Source organism: Bidens hawaiensis, unplaced genomic scaffold, assembly GCF_021521415.1.
Source record: "Bidens hawaiensis isolate Kalapana, Puna unplaced genomic scaffold, B.hawaiensis_p1.1 tig00000097_1, whole genome shotgun sequence".
In the NCBI taxonomy this organism is placed as follows: domain Eukaryota; kingdom Viridiplantae; phylum Streptophyta; class Magnoliopsida; order Asterales; family Asteraceae; genus Bidens; species Bidens hawaiensis.
The window spans coordinates 3,701,922-3,727,337 of NW_027491017.1; the positions used below are offsets into that span (position 1 = coordinate 3,701,922).

Below are 25,416 nucleotides of genomic sequence, written 5' to 3' on the forward strand. Positions count from 1 at the left end.
AACGGTCTACGGACTGCTCGCTCAATGCTTGATTCTTTTACGGCCCTACCAGGTGGTATGAAATTTGTCGGGGAAGAAAAAAGTAAATTATGATAGAGGGCTTCTGACTTGGTCATCTTCTCCACCTATAGATGATTTCCACCCACAACTACACTCAATCAACCCCACAACATTACAAGTCTTTTTCCTCCCAAACCAAGTCCTGGTCAACACAGCCTTTGACCTTGAATATATATTCTTTGAAAAATACTTAATTTCACAATGCCATCATACCCTCAACAACCCCTAATAATAGATTATTGGGGCCAAATTAGCAATTTTGATCATGGGTTTATGCAGTTCTTCAACCAACATAGCTCCTAGCACCACTGGCAATCTCAGTTCAGGTATAAAGCTGAAACCTTTACTTGTTTTAAAAAATTATTTGTGGGTTTTGTTGATCAATTTCATCTCAATTTTGTTTCTTGATCATAAAATGTTTGGCCTTTTCTTCTGTGTTTACCGTTGACTTGCCCTATAATGTTTATGATCTTGAATCACACGTAAGGGTGGCAAACCCAACCCAAATGGGTTGTTTTGGGTCAAGATGGATAAACTTTAAAAGTAAAATGGGTTAGGATAGATTATAAAAATTCTACAAGTGGGTCAGGATGGGTTGGAAATATACAAGTGAGTTTCATTTATAGATTAAAATGGGTCAAAACAAAATATCCAAGTTATCCAAAATTTATCTATTTCAAAATACCCAAACTATCATGTGCGAAACAAAACTCATCCGAAACCCAAAAAACGATCAAAACGAAACAAAAACCCTAACTGACTAAAACGAAACAAAAACGAAACTGAACCGAAATAGAAAAACGACCCAAACGAAAAAAAGCGAAATGAAACCGAAAAACTGACCAAATCGAAACAAAAAAAACGAAATGCAACCGAAAAGCTAACCAAAACTAAACAAAAACACCGAATCGACCAAACCGAAACAAAACTGAATCGAAATAGAAAACCGACAAAAACGAAACAAAAAAACCGATATGAAACCGAAAATTTAAACAAAACGAAACAAAAAAAAAGCGAAATGCAACTGAAAAGCGGACCAAAACAAAACAAAAACACCAAATCGACCAAAACGAAACAAAAATACCAAACCGACCAAAACGAAACAAAAATACCGAATCGACCGAAACAAAACAAAAAAACCAAAACGAAACTGAACCGAAATAGAAAAACGACCAAAACGAAACAAAAAAAAGCGAAATGCAACTGAAACCTGACCCAAACAAAACAAAAACACTGAACCGACCAAAGCGAAACAAACAAACCGAAACGAAACTGAACCGAAATAGAAAAACGACCGAAACAAAACAAAAAAGCCGAATTGAAACTGAAAAACTAACCAAAATGAAACATAAAAAAAAACTAAATGCAATTTAAAAACAGGACCAAAACGAATTAAATACACCGAACCGACCAAACGAAACAAAAAACTGAAACGAAACTAAATCGAAATAGAAAAACAACCAAAACGATACAAAAAAACCGACATGAAACCGAAAAACTGACCAAAACGAAACAAAAAAAAAACAAAATGCAATCAAAAAGCTTAGCAAAACGAAACAAAAAAACCGAAACGTAGCCGACCAAAATAAACAAATGAATCGAAACGAAACAAAAAAAACGAAATGAAACCGAAAAAACTGACTAAAACAAAACAACACTGAAACCGAAAAAACCGAGAAATCGAAACCGAAATCATTGAAACCGAGCAGATACTGAAACCGACCGAAATGAAAAAAAAAACAAAACCGAAAAAAAAACCCGAAAAACTCGAAATTGAACCGGTACAAAAAGTTTTTTTTTTATATGAACGAGGATGATGGGGGAAACATTTTAGTTATTTTACATTTTGCGTTTTTTATTTATATTTTGAGTTATTATTTTTTTAATAGTTTTTTTGAATATTTTTTTGAGGAGTTTTTAAAACCCTTTGTATGTCAACCTTTCATTGGGTCAAGATGGGTTAGTATTACCCATCTTGACCCATATCCATCATAACCCTCTATTTTAAAAATCCATCCTGACCCCATATCCATCCTAACCCATACCCATCCTGACCCATCACCCAAATCCAACCTAACCCACTCCCATTGCCACCTCTAAATTCACACATATTGACCTGTTTTTTGAATTAAAACAGTAATTTCAAGAATTGCATGACTGTTTATAATTTTTATTTCATTTTTTTTAGTGATTTAGGGATTTGAATATTTAGTTTAATCAAGATTATGGTAATACCTGTTTCTTGATTTCTATTTCTTTATAATGATTTAGGGATTTGTATATTTAATTTAATCAAGATAATGTTTTTTTATTAAAACTTTTATTAAGAATTTCAGACATGTTTCTATATAGAGACTTAGGAATTTGAATATTTGATTTACTCAAAATTTAGTTAATACAGTTGCAGGTAGTTCACAAACAACCAGCATTACCACAAGTTCATCATCAATAATTAGTAGCAATGTCTCCGGCAACAGCCAGTTTTCATCAGCAAGCAGCGGTGATGATCGTGGGCCCGGTGGCCAACTCTTGCCTCATTGAAATCTCAAAATTTTCACCTTTGCTGAACTCAAATCCGCTACGAAAAACTTCCGACCCGACACTATTTTAGGTGAAGGTGGTTTTGGAAAGGTTTATAAAGGCAGAATCGAAGAAAAGAACGGGTTTAAATATAATAGTAATGCTTCGGTAGTTGCCATCAAGAAGTTGAATTCCGAGAGTATGCAAGGAGTCGAAGAGTGGCAGGTAATTCCAAACATATCCAACTTCTTGAAATATATATTGCACATTTAGATGTTGTTAAGATGTACTTTTTGAGATGATAGTAACAAACAAACAAACATACAAACAAATGTACTCAGTAAAACTCCACTTACAGAGTTGCAACAAAAACTAATGGTAGGGTCATCCGGATGGTGGGATAGAGAGGTGGTTGTTCCCACTGAGACCCTAGCTCTAAAACTCCCTTTTTTGACATGTAAAGTGTACTAAAGAAAAATAAAGTCCTGAGCTTTTTGTAAGCAAAGCAGACACTATTGCTTGGTAATAGGTGTTTAAACAAGCTGAATCGAGCCTGAGCTTGACTAGGCTTGAGCTCGACCATGAGTCATTTTTTCCAGCTCGAGCTCGTTTATTATCTATTAATTAATTTATACAGATTTATATATATATATATATATATATATATTTAATATACTTATATATAGCATAATATGTATATGTATTAGTTACTTATTTTTATCATAACTTTATATATAATAAATACTACATGAATATATATTTATTACATTAAATAAAAGTTATATAAATAAAAGGCTTGTGAGCCAGCTCGAGCTCAATAAATGAAGCTCGGGCTCGAGCTCGTTTATTAAACAAGCTTATTCTAAGGCTCGACCTCTAGCTCGGTTCGAGAGTTTAACGATCCGTTCTTGAGTAGCTCAGCAGCCAGAGTGACTCGTTTACACTCCTAGTTGGTTTAAGCTTATTCTATTTTTTGGTAATTTAATATTAAACTAATATTATGATTCTTTTGTGCAGGCTGAGGTAATCTTTTTAGGGAAGCTTTCGCACCCAAATCTTGTGAAACTTTTGGGATATTGTTACGAGGACGAAGAGCTTCTACTTGTATATGAATTCATGCAAAGAGGCAGCTTGGAGAATCACCTTTTCGGAAGTAATAATAAAAAATAATTACTTATTAATCATGAAACATTTTTGTTATTAACTTAGTTTTGATTATGTGTTGTCTTGATTTTGCAGGATGGTCGACTATTCAACCGCTCCCGTGGGATATACGGATTAAAATTGCAATAGGAGCTGCCCGGGGGCTGTCATTTTTGCACACTTCGGATGAAAAGGTTATTTATAGAGACTTCAAGGCATCAAATATATTGCTTGATGGGGTAAGTTGAGCTTTGTGGGTTGAGCTGTTGTAATAAATGGATTAATCGGGTTGACAGGTCGACTTGTTTAGTTAATCGGGTTAAACAGACTAACATGTACGTGGCCCGTTTAATTAAACACGTTGAATCGGGTCACCTCGAACACGGCCAATTTAACCCATTTATGTAAACGTGCCAAAAGGGCTGGATGGTTGTAATAAATGGGTTTAACGGGTTAGTGGGTCGACTTGTTTGATTAAATGGGTTAACCAGACCAACTTGTACAGTTGTACATTGCCTGTTATATTTAACAATTAACATGTTGAAATAGGTCAACTCGAACACCACTTGTTTAATCCGTTTATCTAAACGGGCCAAATGGGTTGGCAGGTTGTAATAAGCGGGTTAAAGGGTTTAAATGTGTTGACTTGTTTAATTTAACAGGTTAAACAGACCAACCTATACATGGCACGCTTAATTAAACATGTTGAAATGTGTCAACTCAAACCCTACCCGTTTGTTAAACGCAATCCAAAACCTGATTATTTTCGTGTCTTGTCATGAATTGCCACAAGTATATGCTTTACCCGTTAAACGAGTTTTCTGTTCTTGTTTTCGACAGTCGTATAACGCAAAGCTATCGGATTTTGGGCTGGCTAAAATGGCATCCGCTAGTCAATCACATGTGACAACACGTGTCATGGGCACATATGGCTATGCTGCCCCCGAGTACGTGACCACAGGTAACCTAATTGGCTACACAACACATACTGTTAGAGGGACTAAAATGCGTTTGTTCAGGGGTATCTTTGTAATAATTCCAATTTTATTTTTCAGGGCATTTGTATGTGAAGAGTGATGTCTATGGTTTCAGGGTTGTGTTAATTGAGATTCTAACCGGGTTGCGGGCCCTTGACGAGGACCGCCCGACTAACCAACGAAACCTCTTGGAGTGGGTCAAGCCGTATCTGGCTAACCGTAGGCAGTTGAAGAACGTAATGGACTCACGGCTCGAAGGAAGTTACCCTTCTAAAGCCGCAGGCCAGGTTGCCCAGTTAGCCCTCACGTGTCTTGAGCCCGAACCAAAAGACCGCCCATCAATGCAGGAAGTGGTGGCAACGCTAGAACGGCTTAGTGATGTCAAAGAAAGGCCAAAAGTTTGTAGGATACAGAACTCGAGCCCACACTCACCGTATCGATATGGTCAACAACCTTTGCGTCATCGGTCAACGAATCATGTTAAAGATGACGTAAACTGACTCACCAAAAACCTAAAGGTATAATGATTCGTATTGGTATTATCTATATATTTGTTGCCTTGTGGGGATAGATTGATGTATATTGTATATTTTTGTGAAGGTATAATTTTTTAGTTATATAGAATAAATAAGTGATTACATCGAAACATAAGGCAACAAAGACGTGTTAAAAGTTTTTTTGATTTTAAGAGTTTTACTGAATTTTATCCATCTAGTACAATACTTAATGAATAGTATTTTAACATTTGTTAATTAATTAAATTTAATATTTTTAGTTTATCTTTTATTTTAATTATATGCGTGGTATTTAATTTTAAGTATTGCTCGAGTCAGGTCGGGCAGCATGTCGCGTCAGAAGAGGTCACATAAAGATGATTTAGTTTTGGTTCGAGTCTAAATAGTTTCAAGTTGGGTTTTGGTAGAATTATTCTTCTATCAATTGTTAGTTAGCGTTTGGTATGAATAAATAAGAGGGGAAGTGGAATAAACCATTATGATGGAAAGAAAAAAAATTTGTTTGGTTGGTCAATGGAATGGAATCACTCATTTTCATATGTATTCCAATCCTTTTAAAACACCTCAAATTTATTTAATCCACCTTCTTGTTTTTTTTTTTTCATTTCATCCCTCTTTCACACTATATCACCTCCACCACTATTATCCATTGCTCTCTCACCACCCAACTACCACCACCACCCGCCTCCGCTGACCGCCACCACCACCACACTTCCGCGGCCACCACCAACCACCCACCACCACCTACCATCTCCGCCCACCACTAACCATCGCTCCCGACCATCACCACCACCGCCCACCACCCGCCGCTTACCACTGGCACTGCCGCCTGCCACCATCAATAATCGCTCCCGCTCATCACCACCGCCGCCCACAACCCACCACCACCATTACTGCTCGCCGCCCACCACCACCATCCTATCGCCACTCACTACCATTTTTATTTCATTCCGGTTTTTTCTAGCTTACCAAAAAATAAAACTAATAATTCATGGCATTCCGACATGGTAACCAGACATGTCAATGGAATGGTAATGATTCATTCAATTACCTCGTCCATTCTATTCCATCGCTTATTCCATTACCCCATACCAAACAGACGATGTATTTATAGTGATATGAAAAATCTCTTCACGCACACATGTCAATCATGCATGTTAAAACCTTGCAAACCCAGCAACGTAGCGCAGGCTCAATTGCTTGTTTCAGACGATGTGTATAGTTTGGTGATTGTCAAGAATTAAGATGCCACCATCTTATAATTGTCCAACTAACATAATGATAAAAATAATACAATACAATCAATGTCTAATAACTCTTCAACTAACATAAAGATAATAAAAATACCATTAACATAACATACATCGTTTGGTTTGGTTGGGTTGGGTTGCGTGATGAAGAATTGCTTCTGTTTATGCCGAATTGGGGAACATAACATGTGACTGAATGGAACTTCACGGTTGGTGAGCGTAGAAATGGATGAGTCGTACCAATTCATAAAATCGAGTCATCATGTTGTAGATAGGTACATCGAGCACATTACAAGACAACTTTCTCACTAGAAAAGATGATCTCGTCCATTTTGATAGAATCTAACAGAAAAGAGTCATCCCAAGATTCGGGGAATGCAACATGATTTGCATAGTCTTGTAATATCCGTATATGCATTTCATTAGTTTCCCCCAAATGATCATGACAAACAACTCCTACACAACCATTGAGTCTCGTAAGGTAAGGAAAAAGATACTGATTATCATAATACCTAGTTATATCTTCACGAGACACATCATCTAGAGGAACGTTATCAATCGAAACTCCTCTATTGTCAAATAAAAGGCCAAACACCCCATCTAGTAGTGTAAGGACAGCCATAATGACTCAGGCGAATATAAATAGTGACGTATCGATCTCTCTCCGCAAGCAGTTTGACAGAGAGAAAATCATAACAACCTTGATCAACCCACCAAATAATATCCTCAACATCTTATGCTTGTTACGTAACTCGTTGAACCCAAAGAAGTAGTCGACATCCTCGATATGATAACTACGACCCGGATCAGGGATGTTAAAAACGTTAGTGGATTCATCGACTGTTGGAATGAAAAATGAGGTTGTCGTGTGAGTCTATTCTAGTATTCTATAAGTAACTAACCAGGTTATACCAAAGGAATTTTGTTGGCAATGAATTAATCTATTGGTCACGGAGAAATGTTTTTATTTTTAGAGTCTGTGTGGCGCCCGACAGCCACCCAATCCATATGGCTATGATTAGGGTTCACTCATTTCGTCAGGCGAGTGGCAACATCTTGCGACCAACGATGTGTTTGTCGTGCAAGCACAACTAGGCATGTACATGTTTCGGTCAAAAATTAACAAACTAACTTTTGATCAAATTAGTGCGTGAGGCGAGGTGCTTAATGGTAAAAAGATTGAACACGAGGATATGATTACGAGGGAAAAAACCCTTGATTATGATAATCTTCGTTTCGGTCAAGAGTTTACAACGTAATCTTTAATCGAATCTCTTCGGTTAAAGATTATGAACTTTACTTTTGGTCTAATTACGCTTGATTATTATGATCTCCGGCACAAAAAACCCCCGGACGGTGAAAACTATCACCGTCGATATTATTAATAACAAAATCGGTGATTACAAAGGTTGGAGCTGATTAGTAAACGTGAACTAAGTAATACAATGAGTACTAGCAGCTAAACAAGTGAATTGTGTGTGACCTATCGATACTATCAGCTCGAATTTATAATAAGAAGATTACAACTGTTATTCCGATTATTCCGGAAACCCTAGACTATTTCTTCAACAAGCCGTTGCTGCCCACGTTGTTTGTTGACGAAGTTCAAGCAGTATTCCGTTGCAATCCACGTTCTTATAAACATATTTAACACGTGCTCTTATCTGCAAAACAATCAGATAATATAGGACAATTGAATTAGTCAACGTACCTTCCTCAGAATAACAGCTTAAGTCAACATCCTCAAGTTATGCTCAATTCCGAGGATAATAAAATCTACACCCAACAATTGCCCCCAATTTTTACAGATAAGGCGCGACAGCTGTAAAAATTTAAAATTTTGAAAAGTAAAATATCTTCTGTCAACTGAAAGGACGTGCACGCGGATTGAGGAAAGCCTATAATCGCCCTTCCAGGTTATAATTAAACCATTTCCCAATCTCAAATCAATACTTCTTCCATCGATTCAAAGCCAGGTCAGTCTTTCTTCTTTGTCTTCTTTATTTTCTTGAATTTTCCTTCCGACCAAACGATAATGAGAAAGAGAACCCCTCGAGCGCCCAATCCTTTCTGTTTTGCAACCTCAGATGATTTCGTTGACCAAGCTCTCATTCCGGCGACTATCGAAGACCAGCGTCTTTTCAAGGATCTCGACATCAGATTCTTGAAATATTCAGGCTTGCTGCCTTCAGAAGCCATTATTAGACCTTACGACCCCAAAACCAAAGCCGACTTTTCTTCTAAAACCTGGGTGTGTTTCTTTTATTACCCATTTTCGATCGGCCTTTCATATCCATTTTCCCCGCTCATACAAGAATTCTTTGACGTGACCAGATTCTCTTATTCACAAGTCATGCCAATGGTGTGGAGGGTTTTGGCAACAGTAGATCGTCTGAATAAAACCCGTGAGCTATCCATAGGTGTGCCTGAGATTTCCGCAACTTATAACCTCCAAACTCACGGATCCTTTTGTTATTGTCTTCAATCCAAGTCCAACCGTCTTTACATGGTTCCCAAGGTGTCCGGTAGCGACCCTGATTGGAAAAAACATTTCTTTTTCGTTTGTCGGGATTCTATTCCTGATGGGATGAACTTGCCTACTAAATGGGTTCACAAGGGTAGGAAATCTTTAGGATAGAATTTCTCTATGCAAATGATTCATCTTAATATGGTTTGTTTTTTGACAGTTGTGTTTGAAGATTTAGTAAAGCTTAAGAAGGACACGAAGAAAAGGCTCAAGGCGTTGTTCAAGATTCCAGCAGAGGAAAGAGAGTTTTGCTTAGAGGAAGAAACAGGAGAAACGAGTGTGATTGCTGCAAAACCTGCTGAAAGCATGAATTCTGGTAAGTGTTTTGGGGATATTAAGTTTTCTAGGGATTTTGTTATCTTGGAAATAACTCGATAAATCATTGTGTAGGGATGCCGAAGCCAAAGTCTTTTAGCTTAGTAGATTTGGACGATCTTATTGAGGATAGGACTGTGGTGAAGCAAGAACATTCCAAGACACTTTCTCCGTTGGTGAGAGTCCCAACAACTCACCAAAAAAGTGCCGCACAGAAGAAGAGGAAAGCCACCACTTTAGCCGAGACTGAGCCTTTTGCTGACATGACCATTTCTGATGTTGTGGAGAAGCTTCAAGCTCTTGCTAACTTTCTTAGAGCAGTAAGTATTTTTTGCTTATCCTGAAAAATAGTAATCTGCAGAAAAACTAATATTAATTTGGGAATAACAGAAAACCGAAAGTTACAGACAGATATCCCAAGATGCTGAATTGACCAAGAGAGAGGCTGAAGCCAAGCTCGCCGATCTTCTACAAGCTGTTGACACCAAGGACAAGCTACTCAAAAAGAAGGATAAAGAGATTTCGGATCTCAAAGCCTCATTTGAGTTGGAGAAGACCGAGTTCTTAGAGGAAGCCAAGAAGTGTGCAGCCGCCAGCGTTCTGGAGTCGATGATCAAGATGTCAGAGGAAGTACAAGAAAAAGGTCATGTGATGGACTCATTGAATTCCGTGGCTTGGAAGAAGAAGCTCAAGATGCTAAGGTGGGAGAAGCTTGAAGAGGATGAGACGGCTGGAACTTCTGAGGTGATCAAAGATGCTGGAGCTGGCGAGGACGTGAAGGAGACTAAGGCAGGGGAGGCGACGGATTTGGAGAAAAAGGAAGGTGATGATGCTGAAGGTGGAAAAGTTTGAACCTGGTTTACAGGTTGTTTTTATGTTTTTAATGATTGTTTTGAACAATTTCTATTTTGGTTACGTAAAGACAACGTAGTAGGCTCAGGACAATGGTTTGGGTGGAGGGATCCTGGTTCAGGACGAAACCCAAACCGTCTTTTACTTTCTGCATTTAGAACAATTATGATAGTTCGGGTGGATGGGCTCCGTTTTGAGTGAAACCCGGACTATCTTTTCCTACATCATAATATTAGCACAACCTTTTATGACTTATATTGGCATCTTTTACTTCTTCCATTCTTAGAAAAGATCTAAGTTTTACGAACAATCTTTAAGTAATAGTTTAAGTTTTATCAATAAACCAATATCAAGTCATAAACTTTAAATAATATGAAAGATAAAATACTTGCAAATAGTAACTCATACCAGAACCATGTATCAATTAACCTGGAAGTTGTCTGGACCGTCTTATCCTTGCAATAAGATCACTGTTTAGAATATACTTCTAATCCTGGGGATATAAAAATAGAATTGTGACATTAGCATTATCCTGAAAATATTTTTAGAAATTCTGGCGACAAGGCCTAAATAAGTTGGCGACAAGGCCCTTTAGAAGAGATGAAAAATCTCTTAAACCATTAGAAACGAACTTGCGACAAGGCCTTTTAGAAGAGATGTAAATCTCTTAAACCTTAAGAATAAACTGGCGATGAAGCCCTTTAGAAGAGATGTAAATATCTTTAACCTTAGATTATGGTACGTCTACCATAAACTTGTGATTCAAACCAATAGCCGAGGATAACGAGATAACAAGTCACTATATTTCATGTGCTGGCCCCGCCTCTCAAACTAAGGCCGAATAAATCATGCGCTACAGGCGTCTTAAGAAGAGATGAAGATCCCTTAAACCTCAAGATCCAAACCAATAGCTGAGGATAACGAGGTAACAAGTCACTATATTTCATGTGCTGGCCCCGCCTCTCAAACTAAGGCTGAATAAACGTGCTCTACAGGCGACTTAAGAAAAGATGAAGATCCCTTAAACCTTAGAAGAGGTGAAAACCCCTTATACCTTAAGGATAAGCTGGCGACGAAACCTTTAGATACTGGCGACGAAGGCCCAAGTTAACTTCATTCTCTGATGTCTACAAAACAGTCAACTCTAAATGAGGGGTGGGTGTTGGCCTTGCTAACATCCCTCCGATGTTTAAGTCAGTACCACGTTTGAAGAATAATAATATTAAAAAACAAATAAAAGTATAAGTTTGAGTACATACCTTGACTGTTTAGTATAACAGGTGTCCTCGGGATAGAAGTCTTACATGAAATATTTTTTGAGATGTATAGCATTCCAAGCCCTTGGCAGTAAGTCACCATCCAAAGTAGATAATTTGTATGCCCCCTTTCCTGCTTCCGAATCGATCAGGTAAGGACCTTCCCACTTTGGTGCGAGCTTGCCATCCGTAGGATTGGTAGTATTTTGAAAGACTTTTCGGAGAACCAAATCCCCTTGTTGGAACCTTCGAACTCTGATATTCTTGTTGTAGGACTTTGCTATCTTCTGTTGATAAGAAGCCATTCTGATCTTTGCCAAATCCCGGAGTTTTTCTACCGCATCTAGATCTTCAAGTAGACTTCGAGTGTTATCTTCGACTCTGGCCGTCGGGACAACCATTTCTGTGGAGATAACTGCTTTAGCTACAAACACTAATGAGAAAGGAGTCTGACCAGTAGCATTCTTCGAAATGGTTCTATCTGCCCAAAGAACGAAAGGAAGTTCCTCTGCCCATTTCCTTTCTTAGACCCCAACTTTTTCTTCAGGTTATTGATGATGACTTTGTTGCTTGATTCGGCCTGTCCATTAGCCTGAGGGTGGACAGGTGTTGATGTGATCATCTTGATTCCCCAACTGACACAAAAGTTAGTTGTTCTCTTGCCGATAAATTGCGAGCCATTGTCACATACTATCTCTGCCGGGATCCCAAATCTTGTCAGGATATTGTGCTTGATGAGTGAGATAACTTCTTTTTCTCTGACTTGAACAAAGGCTTCTGCTTCGATCCACTTCGAGAAATAATCTGTCATAGCCAACATAAAGACTTTCCCTCCTGGAGCTCTTGGCAGTTTCCCCACGATATCCATTCCCCACTTTATGAAAGGCCAAGGAGATATAATAGGATATAATGGTTCTGCTGGCTGGTGCAAAATGTTGCTATGTCTCTGGCATGCATCACATTTCTGAGAATAATTCATAGCATCCCTCTTCATCGTTGGCCAGAAATACCCCGTCCTCAGGATTTTGGAGAATAGTGCTCTGCCTCCAGTGTGATTCCCACAATCTCCATCATGGATATCTTGAAGAACTTCTTGAGCTTCTGCCTTCTCCAAGCACCTAAGATATGGTCCTGCAAGAGATTTTCTATATAATATATCATTCATTATAGTATATGGGATTACCTTTGTGCGAAAATCTCTTGGGTTTTCATCCTTGGGGATAACCCCATCCTGAATATATTCCTTGATTGGGATAATCCAAGAATTTTCATTATCCTCAGAATTCTTGGCTCCCACATCTTCGTCATCTTTTGATATTTCATTGACACATTGCTCTTCTATTGCTGGGCTCAGGATATGCACGATAGGGATCTTGATACCTTCTGGTATCCTGAAGGATGAAGCTAAATATGCTAGGGCGTCTGCTTCAACATTCTCTTCCCTAGGTACCTGCGAAATATTAAACATTTCGAAACACTTTGCTAGTTTTTTAACTAGCTCTAGATATTTCATTAGTCTTTCTCCTCTAACAGTGTAAGAACCATTAAAATGATTAGTTAATAATAATGAATCAACATGTACTTGAATAAACCTGATTTTCATGTCGATTTCTAGTTGTAATCCTGCTATTAAAGCTTCGTATTATGCCTCATTATTTGTGGCTTGAAATCCGCAGGATATGGATTGAGGTATAAGGTCCCCCTGTGGCGATTTCAGCAGAATCCCGAGGCCTGTTCCTCTAACATTTGAAGCACCATCAGTGTATAGAGTCCACTTTTCTTTGGTTTCTTCAAGTTGTTGGACTTCCAAGTCTGCTTTTTCTTTAAGTTCGCTGATGAAATCAGCCACAAAGTCTGCTAATGCCTGGGATTTGATAGCAGTCCTAGGTTCATATGTTATATCATATGCACTTAGCTTTACTGCCCATTTTGCCATTCTACCCGACATTTCTGGTTTTCTCAAAACAGACTTAATAGGATAATTAGTTCTAACACATATAGGGTGAGTTTCAAAATAATGTCTAAGTTTAGTAGATGCCATAATAAGTGCTAAAATTAATTTCTCAAGATAAGAATACCTGGTTTCAGCATCCAATAGACTCTTATTTACATAATAGATGGGATGTTGTTGGCCTTCGAGATCTTTGGCTAACACAGCACTTAAAGCATTATTTGATACAGCTAGATATAGAGATAGAGGTTCACCTTCTTCGGGTTTTACCAGCAGAGGGGCAGAAGAAAGATAAGCTTTTAAGGACATTAAAGCTTCCTCATGCTTACTGGTCCACTCGAACCTTTTGTTTTTTCTCAGGATATCATAAAATTCCTTGCACTTTTCTGAGGATTTGGATATGAATATGTTGAGTGCTGCTATCCTGCCAGTCAGTCTTTGAACATCTTTAACTGATGCTGGGGATTTCAGGTTTAGGATAGCTTGTATCTGCTCTGGACTCGCCTCTATCCCCCTTTTGGTGACCATGTATCCCAAGAATTTGCCAGCCTTCACTCTGAAATGGCACTTTGCAGGGTTCAGCTTCATATTATATTTGTCGAGGATATCAAATGCAGGCTTGAGATCCTGGAGGTGATCCTTAGCTTTCTTGGACTTCACCACCATATCATCAATATAGACCTCCATTGTGTCCCCCCAGTTGCTCTTTGAACATCATGTTGACTAACCTCTGATAGGTTGCACCTGCATTTCTAAGTCCAAAGGGCATAGCAATATAACAATAAATACCTGTGGGAGTCATGAAGGCTGTGTCTTCTTGATCCGAGGGCTCCATTTGGATTTTCTGAAATCCTGAGGATGCGTCCATAAATGTCAGCATCTCGTGGCCGGCTGTAGCATCTACCATCGAATCGATGTGTGGTAGAGGGAATGGATCTTTAGGACAAGCCTTATTCAAGTCTGTGAAATCCACACAAACTCTCCATTTTCCATTCTTTTTCTGCACAACCACCACATTTGCCAACCATCGGGGATATTGAACTTCCCTGATCATATTTGCCTTCAAAAGTCTTTTAACTTCTTCTTGGATAATTATGTTTCTCTCAGGTGCAAACTTTCTTCTCTTTTGATGGATTGGCCTGAAAGAATTATCAATTCCAAGTTTATGTGTTATAATATCTTTGGAAATACCTGTCATATCTTCATGTTTCCATGCAAATGTTGACAGCCTTGACTTGAGGAAATCGAGCAATTTTGACTCAATATCCTCAGGAATGCTAGTTCCTATCAGCACTTTGACTTCAGGATCCTCGGGATAAAAAGGTACTTCTTTAATTTCTTTCTCCCCGGCCTCCATTACGCCTCGTGCTGGCTTCTGTAACTGCTACGCCTGCTGGGGTTTGGCGGTACACTTCATGGAAGAGGTGTAGCAATTCTTGGCGTCGTGTTGGTCACTGATGTTTTTGATAACTCCCCACGGACTTGGGAGTTTCACACATTGGTGATAAGTAGATGGGACTGCTTTCATCTCGTGTATCCAGGGCCTGCCTAATATAATATTGCAACAAGATAAACAGTCAATAACACAAAATTTTTGCATTTTATTTACCCCTTCGACATATATTAGGAGCTTAATCTCCCCAATAGTGTTCTTAGTTTCTCCATTGAATCCAACCAATACTGAGGAACTGGGGACGATCTCATCCTCAGGAATATTCATCTTTTTCAGCACGTCTAATTGAATAATGTTGACAGAGCTTCTGCCATCTATGAGGATCCTGCGAACATAATGGTTAGCCACATATAAAGTTATTACCAAACTATCATGATGAGGATCTTGAACATCGACTCTATCACTTTCATCAAAGGATATAATCCTCTCTTGAGTGAGAATTGATGTCTTTTTTGACCTGTCAGCCACTTCTAACTTTCTTTGGTCAGCATTTCTCTTTGCAGCAGAATAAGAGGTTCCACAGATGTCGGATCCTCCGGATATGAACATGATTGTTCTTGCATCCGTTGGTGGAGGAGTCGGCTTTTCAGGAATTTTCTCGGGATCCTGTTCTCTTCCCTTCTTCTTGCCAAGTAGCTCTTTCAAGTGGCCCTTGCTGAGAAGATAGCTGATCTCCCTTCTGAGTGCAATGCAATCATCAGTCAAGTGCCCAAAGTCTTCGTGAAAGGCACACCATTTTGATTTATCTTTCCAGGATCCTGGTCTCTCCACTTTCCTTGGCCACCTAGCTTTCTCACCTAAATCCTGCATGGCACACATTAATCCACCAATATCAACAGAAAAACAATATTCAGAGATCTTAGGATATTCTTCATCATTTTCCTCATCTACTGCATTAATCTTGGGGTTATCAGGCTTGTAGTAAGGCTTTGCTCGATATGATTTTCCCGGGGATTCGAATTTCCTGTTCATCTGATCATACTTCGGGATATGGACTTTAGAGTTTTTCTTGTCGTCTTCTAGCCTGATAAACCTTAGAGCTCTGCTTCTTGCTTCGTCTAATGACCTGCATGGAGTCATAACGAGATCATCATAGAAAGAGGAGCCTTTTTCTAACCCCAACTTGAGAGCTTCCACTGCTGAAGCTGGGTTTAGGTTCGGAATTTCCAGCGACTCCTTACTAAACCTGGTAATAAAATCTCTCAAGGATTCCCTAGGATTCTGGGTAAACCTATAAAGATCACCTGTCATTTTCTCAAAAGTTCTACTGCAAAAAAACTTGTTATTAAACATGTTAACTAAATGAGAAAAAGAATTGATAGTGTTAGGAGGAATACTTAGTAGCCATTTCATGGCTGCTCCGATTAAGGTAGACCCAAACCCTTTGCAGAGACATGCTTCTTTGATTTCCATAGGGATTGGATTGATCTCCATACGTTCTCTATATTGTGCGACGTGTTCCTCAGGATCCATTGAGCCATCATACAGTTTCATATTTGGGGTTTGAAACCATTTTGGGATCTACACGTCGCTAATTGATGGCACGAACCGGGATATCCTGTGACTATCAGTGGGAACTTCAGCTATGGGACGGATTACACCGGGGACATTCGATATCATGTCCTTAAGTTTTTGTAATTCTCGGGCTAAACTCGAACTTATGCCTGCATCCTTCAAAAATCCTTGATTAGCATTAAATGGAATCGTATTGAAAGAGTTACCCTGATTAACATTCTGAGGAGCGGTCTGGGCGTTGTAGCTCATATTCCCAAACATAGTATTTCCAGGGTTGGTAAGCGGAGCAGTTGGAGTATTAGCCTGCATCGGGATAAAGTCTCCCTGATGCACATCAGAGGATCCTGAGGGCTGCTGAGCTTGAGCTAATCCTGAAGATACCGCCTGTTGATGAGGACCAGCATGATGGAACAATCCTGAGGATCCAGACTGTTGAAACAATCCTGAGGATCCAGATTGCTGGAACAATCCTGAGGATTCCGACTGTTGGAACAATCCTGAGGATCCAGACTGTTGGAATAATCCGGAGGGTCCTCCCGGTTGCGACAATCCTGAGGATCCTGCATGTTGATTAGGCCCAGCAGATGACGCATACAGGTATCCTTGGGATCCAGGTAAGGGCAATCCTGCATACCCCAAATGTTGGAAAGATGGGGTCCAGGGTTGTACGCCGTGGTCAGCTCTGGATGCACCAATCCTGAGGATCCTGGAGGAGTGAAATCCAGAGATCTCGGGATTAGTGGTGTGAATTCTTCCGCCGGCTTCTTGGCTTTCTTGAAATCTTCCAGTTCCCTTACGAGCATCTGGTTGGTCTTGTTCTGGCGATCCATCTGTTCCTGTAGCCGTCTGTACAGAGACAGAAGGTCGTTGTTGGACACCATGACGGGATCCTGGGGAGATGTCCTCGAACCTGAGAAGACGGGAGTAGCAGGTTTCTTCTGAGCATTGTCAGGCTTCTTCGGGATACTACTAGCAGGAGGAAGAGGCATGGGTGGCCTCGCTAAGGATTCTGAGGCTGCGGCAGAAAATGAAACAATCTTGGGCTGTGAAGACATGTTGTGGATATTGAGAGTAGGGTTTTGTTTGAGAATGAATAATGATCAAAGCACCGTTTGCCCCACGGTGGGCGCCAAATTGTTTCGGTCAAAAATTAACAAAGTAACTTTTGATCAAATTAGTGCGTGAGGCGAGGTGCTTAATGGTAAAAAGATTGAACACAAGGATATGATTACGAGGGAAAAAACCCTTGATTATGATAATCTTCGTTTCGGTCAAGAGTTTACAACATAATCTTTAATCGAATCTCTTCGGTTAAAGATTATGAACTTTACTTTTGGTCGAATTACGCTTGATTATTATGATCTCCGGCACAAAAAACCCCCGGACGGTGAAAACTATCACCGTCGATATTATTAATAACAAAATTGGTGATTACAAAGGTTGGAGCTGATTAGTAAACGTGAACTAAGTGATACAATGAGTACTAGCAGCTAAACAAGTGAATTGTGTGTGACCTATCGATACTATCAGCTCGAATTTATAATAAGAAGATTACAACTGTTATTCCGATTATTCCGGAAACCCTAGACTATTTCTTCAACAAGCCGTTGTTGCCCACGTTGTTTGTTGACGAAGTTCAAGCAGTATTCCGTTGCAATCCACGTTCTTATAAACATATTTAACACGTGCTCTTATCTGCAAAACAATCAGATAATATAGGACAATTGAATTAGTCAACATACCTTCCTCAGAATAACAGCTTAAGTCAACATCCTCAAGTTATGCTCAATTCCGAGGATAATAAAATCTACACCCAACAGTACACTACCCTTTTCCCGCTGAAGTCCAGGACTGTTCAGCAGATCCAAGCGTTCTAGCACAAACAACCAAAACGATCATCAAACATCTGGTATGTGACATAGTTCTCCAATAAAGTCTAGCTACTCCAACTCTATGGTGGCGTCGGATATCTCGAATTGTTTAAGTTTTCGTTGGATAAATAATAGATCCCCGTTTAAATATTTGCTATCGAAGGATTGGGATAAGTTTTCGTTTTAGTTGTTGGCTCCAAGTCTTGCGGTGTTTAATGAAAGTTGTTAGAAAAATTAAAAAATAAGTAACCAAGTTTATAAAAAAGAACTAGAAATTAATAGTATAAAAAATAAAACTTTCACACTTTTTACTGACCTTTTTGGGCAGCATGTAACCGGAGACACTGCTTCTCCTGCTGCTGCTATGATCTCCGATGGCCATCCGATTTATTTATCCCTCCGCATGCGTCTCTGGCCATGCAATCTCCATTAACGTCTCTCAGTTCGAATCGAATCAAGTTATGTTTCATTGTTTATGAAAGCATTTTTATTTATTTTGTTTTGTTTGCTACCTTATAAGTAAACTGTTACATATAAACCGCAATAGATTTGTTAGAAAATTCTGCTATTGTATCACATTCAGTCAAAGATTAACTGGAGAGAAAACTTACATAATTTTTACATAACAAATCTACAGTTTTAATACTACGTATTACTCGTATATTTGTTCCAAAAGGACGAACTTCACTTCATTTAATTGATGCAAGCGTCTTGCATATCGACATTTATTGGAGCGTTGTTGAACGCCATAAAAACCAAAAAGTTGAGTACCACCACGTACCACTTTCCTTTTGCGTCGAGGGGAGTTGCATATTGTTAAACGCGCTCTAATAGATCAATGAGTGTCATCTCCACTTCTGAAGTAGCAATCCACAATTTTGCAGCTTTTATACTTAAGTTCAGAAAGGCTAAGAAATCTTCTGCATAAGGGAACAGCCGTCTCCGATAATCCCTTAAAATGCCGGGGCTTGGGACGAGAATAAAAAAAGGTCACTGAAATCGCGTTTTTAATTATGTGATAAATAATTTGACAATTTTGCCAATTGGGTTGTATTTCCAAAGCCCAGAACGAACCAAAGCAAAATAAAAATGAGTAAAATAGCTCATATAAAACACAAAGAAAAGTTTTTTCTATAAATATAACCGATGACCTTTGATTCCATAGATTACCACTCTTTCCGGTGCACAAAGGAATCATTTTGGAGACTTATGCTGTAAAAAATATTATATATAAAATATATATAATTTCTTTTTTTTAACAGTTATAGGGTCTGGGTCCGTCGACCTTCTCGACTTCCCTTTGGGCTAGCTCTGTATAAGGGTTGGTCCCCAATCCAAATATCCAGACAAAAACAGATCTTCCAACCATGTTATTATGCAAATCTTAACAGCTTCATGTTATCATAATATTCGTGTTCCATGTTCAATGCTGACATGTAACAGACTTGTTTTTCGGTTTTTCCTTTGTAAAGAAACTCACTGTAAATAACTCATTTATGTTTGGTATGAACATTATGCAACATGATTCATTCACATAGGGCTAGTGTTAATCTGATTTGATTGAACATAATAGCGGATATGATTACCCAAGTTTAGATGCTTTGATGAAAGTTCATTCTCAAAATCAGTTTTTCTTGCAACTTGCACCCGGTACAAATAACAGAATACATAATTACGCATATTTATATGACCAATAAAGTAAACCTTAAATATCACAATACACATGCTAACGAGAGTTGACACACCACTCCTATACGATTTACACGTCACTGATAGTTCAACTCTCCACTCATACGATTTGCTCGTCACTGATAGTTATACATGACGTCTAACACTTTCCACATATCTTACGCTGCGTATAGCCATATACCACTCGTATGATATGATAAAAGTTTTATACCCGATTATTTGCACATATCAAACGGGACTTATTTATAACTTTTAAACTTAATACAATTTATATGATATGACAGACATGCAGGGATATATAGAATCACTTGATCCTATAAAAATATACACCCACAAAAACACTTGAAATCCTGAACAACACACCTATCTACAAAATTACCAATAAGCAATGACAAGGAGACAGACATCTTGCAAAACGGAGGTATTTCAAAGAAAAGCAATAAACTATGTAATCAGTTGGCACAATAAAAACACCAAAATAGAAAAAGAAAAAGAAAAAAAAATCCAGCTGTCTATAAAGAATACTTTAAAACCGACCATATTACAAGCCCGGTTATATCTCTAGATTGATCAAAAGAAACATCACGGGCCAAAGTTACCCAAAAGCCTCTCGACAGCAGCATGAACATTGCCCGAGGTAGCCTGTAACGCCCTAATATTCTCCTGGGTATCAAAAAACCCCATTTCTTGAAGCTGCGACAGTTGCGTCGCATAACGTTGATCTGGTGGCACTACATTAAAAAATAATCATTTTTATTAAGGCTGTCTGCAACTAATATATTTCATAAATATTTTCAAGATAAAATTAAAGTCTTACCATCGGGCACATTTGGAACATTCAAACCGCCAGCTCCAAGCCCACCAAACATGTTCATTAGCATGTCCAACTCTGAAATTATAAACACGAAACAATATTACACAAAACCAGGAACGTGACAGAATTATTAGAAATAGGATGTTTTTACCTGTAGCAGCACCAGCTGTCTGGGTAGGATCCCTGAAAAAGAAGTGGGGTTTTTAAACGAAAAATAAAAACTAATGATGCTCGTGAAATACGCGAATGAAACTACTTACAAAGCGGATTGCTGCGGGTTAAGCTGAGGAAACAGATGCTGTACAGACATCATTTGCTGTAAAAATGAGGTTAAAGTCAAACTTAACTTTTAACCAATCAAACTGTAAAAAAAACGCATAAAATCACCCGTTGATTACCTGCATCATCTCAGGTGAAGTTAACTGACGAAGTACTTCTGGATTTTGCATCATCTCTCTAAATTGAGGGTTGGAATCGTACAAACTGCGTAGTTGAGGGTGTTGGTTCACAATCTACAAATTCATAAAATTGATTTTTTTTAAAAAGAATTGTAAAAACTAGTTAAAACATTAAATATTTGAATAATCATACATACATACCTGCTGCATATATTGGGGATTGGAAAGCAAGCTTTGCATCATCTGCGATATAGCAGGGTTTTGCAAAAGCTGACTCATATCTGGCATGTTAGACGGACGGTCTAACCCGGGTAGACCAAGTCCACCGAACCCTGACACATTTGCTGCTCGGGTAGCCGCATTTGCTGGCGCCGCACCTAAAATTTCAGCATACAATTCAGCACACAATAATGCATCTTACAATAAAAAAAAATAATAAAAAAAAAATAAAAAACTAGGGCAGTTTGGTCTGCAGAATGTTTCTGGACAACAAATCTGTCAAAAAAGTCGGAATCTTTCAACCGTTTCTTTGTTAGATTTGTTATAATTGATTCAGTTTGTAGATCTGTCCAAGATATTGGAACGCTTTCTTTATTCTATACGATTTGGTTTGTAAATCAGTCAAAGAAATTGGAACGTAATACAGGCCAAGAAATAAAATCTTAAATTCCGTTTCTTGACAAACAGAATCTGCCAAAAAAAGTAGAAACCTTGAATACCAATTCTGCAAGCCAAACATGCTTTAAGATCTTACCTGTAGTACCACCCCACGGGTTGGGAAGCGGGTTAGAATTAGGAGCTGCAGAGCCTGGAGCAGTAGTTTCAGAACCCGTTGCTGAAGGTGTGTTACCAGCAGCACCCTGATTACCAAGTAAAGCTGCAAACGGGTTTGAGCCGGGATCATTCCCGCCCGTTGTGGTGGCATTAAGAAACGGTTCTTGAACATTTTCATACATCCGTCTCAGCATGTTAAACCCCTCGGGGGACGACTCAATATTACTCATAGCACGGTCGGTGTTACGCATCATCTCGCGCATAAGCTCCGGGTTTCTAGCTGCTTCGAGTGTCTGTCTAAGAATTGCGGGGTCGTTCAGAATATGAGCCAGCTCAGGGTTACGGTCAATGATGTCACGCATTTGAGGATTGCTCATTATCATGCTCCGCATGACTTCCGGGTCATTCAGTATGTTTTGAATTGCTGGCATGTTCATCATGTCTCTCATCATGTTTGGGTTTTGAGTTAGTTGTTGCTGGACTTGGTCAAATTCAGGAAGTCCACCCAAACCAATTCCGGGAAACAGAGGTGCACCCGCACCCGCACCGGCACCGGCTATATTGGGAGTAGCACCTTGAGCAGGAGGTGCAGCAGCCGGTGCACTAGGTGGTGCTGCTGCTGGTGCAGAACCGCGCACCATGTGAATTGTGTGATCCGCTTGCAGGCCTACATAAAACTCGCGTTAAGATGTAAACAACTAAATTCACATAAAATATATATTTATATATACTTTTTTGGGAAATTCAATTTTAGTAATCAAAACAATAACCTACCGGCTAATAATTATAATAATCTATACTAGCAATTTGACCAATGACACTCTTAACTTTAACTTTAGCTGCCGCGGGCAATCACGGCAGGATAATCACCATAAATTCACACTTAATTTCCACTCGATTCTAAAGTTTCCTCATTTCGTTCATAAGCTAAACCGGGTGTGAATCAAGTACAAATCTTTAATTATTGCGTTACTGAAATTGCTGTTGCTAGCATGATTGGTCAAATTGCCGGTTAGTTAATAGTTTGGTTAATTAAAATCCAATTCGCGTGTTTATTATTATTATTATTATTATTATTATTATTATTATTTGTGTTTCCCCAAAAGAAGATTTTGGGAATTCGTAGGAAGAATGCACAAAACTTTATAAAGAATGACATAATAGCATAATCATCAACAAATGAGAAATCAAAAACATAAAAAAAGGTAATTACCGTAGGTATCTAGGGTTTGATCATCCTTCAAGATTCTTCCTTTATAAATGAGCCTCTGTTGGTTGGCCGGAACATCGCAATTGTTGGCCAAAAGATCCTTAAAGTCAGCGATGGTTGATCGGAGGGTGGCTTGCACCGAGAACTTGTTGCCGTTGGAGCATCGGATGTTGAGGTTGATCAAATCGCCACCAGCTTGTGTTGTTGATTCACCGTCGACACCCATTGGATAAAAACTAACAAAACAAAGCAGAAAATGGGTTAGGATGGAGAGGATATTGATAGATAGAAGGTGAGTTGCCGATTTGATTATTTTTTTGTAATTAAATGGAAAGAAAAAGGGTCAATATCGGTGAACTCACATTTAAGATTTGGGACAAATCAAAATATAATATAACAGTAAAAAAATTAGGTACCAACGAATAAACCGATTAATCGAACTGATTTTAATATTAAACCGAAACTAAACAGATTGAAACCATAAGTTTGAATATGGTTTGTATTTTCTTTACAAAAACTAGGAAAAAACAAGTCAAAACCTAAACCGATCATAATCTGGTTTTGATTTTTGTTGATCAAACTGAACCAGTTTCAACCGGTATGTGCACCTCTAATAATAATAATAATATGAAGAAACATGAAATGGATTTGGTCAGACCCATGTCAAGGTTCCCCGGTCTTCGAGATGAATGAACCTATGACTTCATCTTCTTTTCCGGTTGCTTAAGATCTGCCATGGAAAAGTGGGAGCGGATGTGACTTGTTAGAGTTTCCTCTTTTTTACAGACACAAAAATATGTTAGAGGCTCGAGAGTCCAAGAGGAGATTCATGACTACCATCATGAAACCCTAACCATATTGGACCATACCCGGATAGAGTTAAGACCCTACCTCCAAATAATAATAATAATAATAATTTTTGTGTGTTTTCCTAAAATGCATTATCTATCTATTACATTTTTGTTGATAAACTATGATTCGAATTTTGATAATTTATGATCTTAACATATTCATATTCAATATCATCTAGTTATAGCATGGTACAAGGTTTCTAAACTTATCATAAATGTAAGATATTGATACACATGTGAAAGTAGAGTTTGAGAACACAAACTTTTAAGGCAATTTGTAGCGGAGATGCTACAAAATGGGACGACTTATAATATATGGTGTTCAGTTAGTAAATGATGAGTTTTTTGTTTTAGGGGTGTAATGGTGTTGTAGCCTCATCTATACTATATTAAAATGTATATAGAAAGGACTAAAAAATCTTAAAATTAAGAGGTACAAGTTATTCAAGCTTACAATACAAGTGTCCTTAGCATTGGAAAGTTCTGCCTTCAAAACACGCGGTCTCTTACCCAAACTTTGAAATTCAAATACAATTTGATACCTAGCAGAGAGAATACGACATGAACCCTAAACCGCGTCCAATTCTGAAACCTTGACAGATTTTCACCTGATATTGATAATGGGCGTAGCAATCTATCAGATGGCTCGGGTTAGATTCAAGAAGTAAGGGGGGAAGAAACGTTGACCTAGGGTTCTGATTGAGACTTTCAGACATATTTTTTTGGGTTATTTTTTAGGGATAATTTTGAGGTTATTGTTATTTGAGTGTTAACTAATGGTTAAAATTCTCATATCAGTCATACTCATGGCACAATTTCGAATCTAAATCACTTAGAAGCTGAAGCTACTGATGTTAATCATCGCCTCTTGGATCTAGCTTCTACTAGCTTATGGTTAGTGGTTCCACAATTGGATTATTATTAGGGTTTGAATTTTTTGTAATGTAAATGCGATTTCAAAGATTGTTATGCATTAATCGTCACCCCTTTTGTGTATGAGCAAATTGAGTTGTTAGATTTTGATATTTAACCTCTCATCCCACGTATGTTGCCTTTTTGAATGCTAATTTTTAGGCTAGACATATTTAAATTGGCCTTTAGATGTTAAAGCTCAGTTAGTTATTTTTTATTGTGGTTTTAAGATTAATTGCTTGATGATCTTGTAGGTTACTGGATGGCTATTGACTGTGCTCGTAAAGCATTGCTAGACAGGATCAAGGATAATAAAGATGATGCAAGTTGTTATTGTTGACATCAGTTATACCGGTTTACTATTTCATGTTGTGATTGTACATTTAAATTAAATTTGTGATCTTTTATTGTGTTTATGCATAAATATCCATGTTAGATTTGATGAGGATTGCTATGACCACTTTGAATTCAAAAATTCTCTTAGTGGCAAGGAACACTTTGCAAAACTGGCTATTGATGAGGATTGTTGTTTCACTTGTGATAGTAACTTAAAAGTTGATTTC

General features: G+C 38.3%; 1 protein-coding gene and 1 pseudogene across 2 annotated transcripts; one reads left to right on the plus strand and one right to left on the minus strand.

Moving 5' to 3' along the window:
- The first annotated feature begins 304 nt into the window (after positions 1–304).
- LOC143562619 (putative serine/threonine-protein kinase PIX13) lies at positions 305–5,344 on the plus strand (annotated as a pseudogene). Its single transcript, XR_013140531.1, has 6 exons — positions 305–386; positions 2,462–2,805; positions 3,598–3,733; positions 3,820–3,962; positions 4,564–4,684; positions 4,779–5,344. The product of XR_013140531.1 is annotated as a putative serine/threonine-protein kinase PIX13 (transcript).
- A 15,038-nt stretch (positions 5,345–20,382) lies between these two features.
- On the minus strand, positions 20,383–23,316 carry LOC143571277 (ubiquitin domain-containing protein DSK2b-like). The gene is made up of 8 exons (XM_077056771.1): positions 23,094–23,316; positions 21,861–22,547; positions 21,308–21,483; positions 21,107–21,220; positions 20,969–21,024; positions 20,860–20,891; positions 20,712–20,783; positions 20,383–20,625 (listed from the first exon to the last, which is right to left on the minus strand). The coding sequence occupies exons 1-8, from the start codon at positions 23,314–23,316 to the stop codon at positions 20,477–20,479; spliced, it is 1,509 nt and encodes a 502-aa protein (XP_076912886.1). The 3' UTR covers positions 20,383–20,476.
- Between the last annotated feature and the right edge of the window lie 2,100 nt (positions 23,317–25,416).